Source organism: Leiobunum rupestre, chromosome 11, assembly GCF_980474605.1.
Source record: "Leiobunum rupestre chromosome 11, qqLeiRupe1.1.hap1, whole genome shotgun sequence".
NCBI lineage: Eukaryota > Metazoa > Arthropoda > Arachnida > Opiliones > Sclerosomatidae > Leiobunum > Leiobunum rupestre.
The window spans coordinates 40,590,512-40,596,511 of record NC_143394.1 but is presented as its reverse complement, the minus strand read 5'-3'; the positions used below and the strand labels follow the sequence as shown (position 1 = coordinate 40,596,511).

General features: G+C 39.3%; 1 protein-coding gene across 6 annotated transcripts in view; it reads right to left on the bottom strand.

The window, feature by feature from the left end:
- Positions 1-289: 289 nt before the first annotated feature.
- Positions 290-6,000, bottom strand: part of LOC149922838 (band 4.1-like protein 4) — a 53,062-nt gene continuing 47,351 nt past the window's right edge. For 4 of the 6 annotated variants that reach the window (XM_090162707.1, XM_090162709.1, XM_090162708.1 and 1 more), the window contains exons 20-24: positions 4,988-5,071; positions 4,605-4,829; positions 1,808-1,865; positions 1,392-1,565; positions 290-592 (exon numbers count right to left, since the gene is read on the bottom strand). In XM_090162707.1, the coding sequence (XP_090018833.1) occupies positions 464-592; positions 1,392-1,565; positions 1,808-1,865; positions 4,605-4,829; positions 4,988-5,071 (670 nt within the window). In that variant the 3' untranslated portion in view covers positions 290-463. Of the gene's footprint in view, positions 593-1,391; positions 1,566-1,807; positions 1,866-2,746; positions 2,877-4,604; positions 4,830-4,987; positions 5,072-6,000 lie in introns of those variants that run through there. The other 2 variants (XR_016477167.1, XR_016477168.1) reach the window with 2 other exon arrangements.

Genomic DNA, 6,000 nt, shown 5'->3' with positions numbered 1-6,000 from the left:
ATTAAATTTTTGATGCCCATTTTTAAGTTGGAAGAAACTTTTCGACAAGTGAATTGGAAAAATTGGGAATTTTAAGAGGCGCTTCTCGGAAATTTTAGGTGGCACTTCAGAAATTTGACAGGTGGCTCAAGCGCCGCCTAAAACACCCTAGCGACGCTACTGAGGGCAAGACAGTCAGAGAGGGGTATAATTAAGCGCCTATTCAATGCTATAAACTGGGCTATTTTAAGATTGGAAAAATCTACGACTACTTCCAATACAACATTTTTTTAATTTAATCAAATATTTATAATCATGACACACCATGTTTTTTTTTACAAAAAATAAAGAACAAAGGGAGATACGAACTATTTACATTAGAGAAAATAATTGACATTTTATATTTACATTTTGTTAACTACACGATACATTCAAAATTAAAGTTAATTGGTCTAAAACTTAAAGAAGCAATAAAAAGCTATTGTTAAAGCTCAGTGCTCATTTCATGGGTCAAGTGTCCGTTTTCGTTGTAGTGACCATTTCCTTGCTCCGTTTTCTGCCCGTGAATTCCGGGGGACGACGTAGCGGACCACTGGTAAGCGGACGGATTCGGCTAAGGTACGGATATTATCAAATGAGATTTGGTTAAAACAGGAACAGTAAATTAAGAGGACAGGTTTTCGATACCCTTCCACCTAGGAGCAACAAACACAACACCCCACACAAGGAGAACGCAACCCGTCAAAAGTCGTGGATTTTCTTGTGTACCTTTTTCATTGGCTTGACGCTTTAGCGCCTGCTGCCGTTGAAAGGGGAAAATTCGGAAATTGTTTCCCCCCCTGCCCGTAAAACGTTCAGCGTAAAGGCTGGTGACGCTCGTCCAATGAAATTCTTACACAACCCTTCGTTAGCGTGTTTAAAGGCTAGCTGCGTTCTCCTTGTGTTTGTTGCTACTAGCTTCCACAGAGCATTTTATTTCTCCGCGCGTATCAATCAGCTCGAGAGACTCCGAGGGAGTCTTGCAAGGTCGTTTCTACCACGTGATCTTAAAATTTCAAAATGGCAATCTAATGCGATTGATATTGTTACGTATTTTTTGCGCTTTATATTTTAGTAATTTTTAATCTTCGTTTTTTAATTCAATAAAAACTATCAACTGATATTTAGTATATCATATTTAATCTATAACAACGTGAAAAAATACCTTTTGGCGTAAAAATGTACTTCGTGTTTATCTTTTTTCTTTTTTCGAACCGTATCGTCCACTCTTAGCGATACTTGTTTGTTTTTCAAATAACCTTGGACGACTCCCTTAGTGTGATTGGTTAACGGGGGCTAAAAACCAGGCTTTTTACCGATCCTCTGAAATCTACTATCCATGCTTAAAAAAAGACTGTGGAGATGTCGCTTACTTTGGGACTAACTGTAGACGTTAGAGGTGTTTGAAAAGTTACTCTGGGGGTGCTGCTTGTAGGAGGCGGGACGTGATGACCGTTGTAGTTATGATGTCCGTTGTAATAGTTACCGTTAGTTAATCCCCGCTCAGGATAACTATCCGCGTTAGAACTAAGTATATCTGGTTTGCTCTATTTAAAATTAAAGAGTAAAGTTACGCATTTACGAACGGAAAAGGCAGGTCGTGCCTCCAAGGAAAGGCACAGGCTGAGATAATCCTTTCACCATTTTATATTAAAAATTAAAATTTGTTTATATCTAAAACCAGGGCTGTTTTAAGCGGAGTATCACCCTGTGCAATTAAACAGATTACTTCGGCGTTATTTCAGTCTAAACCTTAACTTTAAGGGAACGAAAATAAAGTGGAACTTACTTGAGATAAGCAGCTTTTGGCGAGATTGGATCTACTCGACGAGTATGCGAATTCTTGACTGTGGAAAATACATCGAGATTAATTCGTATCGCACTCAAAACACCGAGGGGCTAACCACTCTTAGAAAGTCTGTACACCGGATTACGCTTAGATTAGCACTGCCAAAGGCAGGGACTTCAAAGATTACGCGTAGTCCCATTAGTACAGTCAAAGGTACGGCTCTGTACACCGATTACGCGGAGTGATCAGCCCCTCGCAAAACACTCAAATAATAATAACAACATAAGTAACAGAAGAACATAAGTATGACACATACTATTCCTCTAACTATAATTGTTTTTACTGGTATTCTGTTTCACCCATGACAATGTAAATCATTTATAGTAGCTAATTTTGGTATCTTCCATTGCGCCAAATCCCATTAGACCGAATTCCGCCAATGTTTTGATGAAATTAGCCCAAAGGCGGGTTTTGTATTTTTCTAATCGACCGACGCAATATTCACAATTGAGCGACCGCAAAAAAATAGTTTTTCTTTCTACTCCTTTTGATTTTTTATGGAAGCGTTTTAATATATTTTTAAGTCTGTTAGGTTAGGTTAGGTTAGGTTTGGTTATGTTAGGTAACACTGCATGCTCTTCTGACAGATGCTGAAACGGATAAAACCGAATCCTAAACCCGTAGAAGTGCGGGGTTTTTCGGTCGAATGGGACAATCCCATTAGACCGAATCCTAAATCCGTAAAAAGTGCGGCTTTTGCGGTCGAATGGGATTCGGCGCAATGGAACAGATTCGCTAATTTTCTGTTCAAAAACTGCCTATTACACAATCGCTTTTTAAAAGACTATCATTAACATAAATTGTACGGTGTCAGACCTATTATCATTATGTTACTTACAAAAGTAGTAATGATAGGAATAGTAAACAACCTATACAGACCTTCACCATTTAGAAAATTAAAACATAAGTTAAAAGCCTCCACCATTTCAAGCTGTTATTTGTAACTATATAATATTATGGTTTCCAAGCATTCATTATGCGTGTTAGTTTGGTCTATTTAGAAATGAATCTAGATGAAAATTTGCGTTTGTTAGTTACCAACAGTTAAGGCATATTCACACTAGCCAACATACATTTCGTAACCAACGATTCCTCCACTACTTCAAATATATCATTTTAAATTAATAAAGATATATAAATTTAATATTTGAATTTAGGTGCGCGGGTTAAATCTCAACTTTAAATTAAATCTTTGATAAGCTTTGTCTTGCGCTGATCCTTTTGGGTATTACGTCAATTCATTGTCACCCCAGTAGTAATTAACCCACTTATTTAATACAAATATAGACTTATGTTTACACGAAGCAGCTCGGTTTACGATTAATGCTGGCCGACAATAGGAAGGTTCAGCAACCAATGAAAATGTGGCTTACGTCATTTGCATGAGTAACTGAAACTATCTAATGATTTGCAAAACTTTTAAACGGAGCAGCTATGATTCGTGCTGGCCAACAATAGGAAGTTTCCGCTAGAAGCAAAAAACAGTAGCGTCGCTACGGTTTTTTCACAGGTGGGCTAATTATTTTGTGGCCCCTAAGAATTTTGTGGCCCTTACAACTTTAGTGACCCCTTAAAAATTTTCCAGGAAGCGAGAAGAGCAAGGTCGTTTATTGTTGCCGCTCTCATCGCGTTTACTGGACCCCTATGACCTTGTATCCGACCTGGAGGGGACACGTGCATGCCCGGGGTATTTCCCTAAATCCCCTTTCTTTTCTTTCTATTGCCCATTCAACTTTCTCTCAATTTTCGCTCACTTCCTCCCGAATCTATCTGTTTATGGTCTACTATCTTATTGAGTAAACAAATTGATTTTGAAAGTTTTTTTCCAGAAAAACTTTTCTTGGCAATAAAACAAATTTCTAGAGATAAAGAAAATTCATAAATTCAAATATGTTGCCTCTTAATTATAAATATGTGGCCCTTTTAATATAAATATGTGGCCCCTCTCAGAAATGCGGGGGGGCTAAAGCCCACTTCAGCCCACCCTCAGCGCCGCTACTGGCAAAAAACACAAAGAAAACGCAGCTAGCCTTTAAACACGCTAACGCTGTGTTGTGTACAAATTTCATTGGACGAGCCTTTACGCTGAACGCAGCAGGCGCTAAAGCGTCTAACCATTGAAAAATGTACGCAAGAAAATCAACGACGTTTGACGGGTTGCGTTTTCCTTGTGTGGGGTGCTGTGTTGGTTGCTCCTAAGTTTCAGCAACCAATGAAAATGTGGCTTACGTCATTTTCATGGGTAACTGAAACGTTTATTCCCATTCGACCGAAAGAATTTTAAAATGTAGCCCAATTGGCGGGGTGATTTGGTATTTTATTTATAAGGTATGTACTATCGAAGATCCATGTTTAGGTTAGGTTAGGTTAGGTTAGGTTAGGTTAGGTTAGGTTAGGTTAGGTTAGGTTAGGTTAGGTTAGGTTAGAGTTGGTTAAGTTTACTATTTCAGTTTTGGTTCAGTTACTTTTCTTGACTAGGTGAAGATAAAAATAAAATTCATGCTCATTCCAAAAGCCAATTTATATAGCAGCGTTCGGTCGAATGGGACACATAAAAGCGTTCGGTCGAATGGGACACATAAAAACCGCACGTTTCGGCGGAATTCGGTCGAATGGGACACCTCAAAAACCGCCTTCGGTCGAATGGGACTAAAGCAACTGAAACGGTCTAGTGATTTGCAAAAATGTTGTTGGCTCGTGTCAATATACTCCTTGAGTACGTTCGAATCGTACTAACTTTGAATTTAAGTTTCCGCTAAAGCGACTGCTTCCAGGGACTCCGCCGTTGGTAATGGGGTACAGTCTGGGCATACTCGGAGGCATGGCGGGGTCCACGTTGGACAGATTGACCGCCGACGTGGAGCGCACTTGGCTCAAAGAGGCCCGCGTGGGCAGCGATGACCCGTTGTGAGTGGGCAGCGAGTAAGGGGGAGGGGGGTCGTCGTCGTCCAACGGAGATTGTCTGCGGGAGAGAGTTACAAAAAGCGGCGTCAGTCGGGTTCCTTTTTGGAGGTTTCCGCGAACGGGTGGGCTACGTTTTCTGGTGGGCGTCTCTTATATAGAAAGTAGGTAGCGTCGCGGCCCTAATTTAGCGGCGACGTCGCAAAGAAAACGACTCACTTCATGGACGGGTTGCTGTTCATTTTCGCTCTCGGTTTTCCCGTGGTGGGAGAGTAGCGGATTTTGAATAGGCGAATGTCAGTCCTGGTAGAAAAAATAAAAAAATGACGGTGTTCAAAGATTTACTGACGCCTTTCAGAAGTACATAATATATCTCTTACGTGACAAGTATCCATCCTACTTAATTTCAAAAAATGAAGCATGTATCTTCGCACTTTCCCAGGAAAACCACGCTCAAATTTTACAGCGTTTAGCAAAGTATGGAAAATATACTCTGTATAGATATTTACTTATATAAATTATACTCTATATTTTCCCCGATATAATGGTTTCAAAATGTTACACTTTCACTGGAGAGGGATATTAGAGAAGTTAAGCCACCCGTCTTGAAAACGCGAACAGCGAAACTTGTAGCTGAGTGTAGAAGTGGCGTTATTGGTGGATCTTAAAATTCATTTTGCGCGTGAAAATACGCCGCCAGGTTAGGGTAAAAAAGCAGTTAAATAAGCCTGCTATACCTCACAATGTAAAGGTACTGTCACGCGCAAAAACGTAATTTTGAAATCGGTCAATTGGAAACAATCTAAAAGTTACCATGTTCACGTTTTCAAAAGGGGGCGTGTTAACTTATTCACTTCATTACGTATAAAATATATTTTATCGATATAATTGTCACTCATTTTTATTCTTCCGAACCGTATTCAGAAAAATCACGGGGAGCCTTAAAAGATACATGTTTCAAAATGAATAGACATTTCAATAAAACATCTTCAAGGAAATCGCCAAGAAGTAATATATCCAAGAGCCAGGACCGGCAAGTTACTGTTTATTTAGTGCTTGTTAAAATAATGGAGACTTTTCACTTGTAAATAGAACGTTGTGTTTTTGCTAAGCCTTAATCTACCCTGTTAAAAGGAAACGCTTAATTGTTGCATACCGCACAAGTGAAAAGTTTCCATTATTTCAACAAACACTATATAAAAAGTAACTTGCAAGTCCTGGTTCTCGAAAAT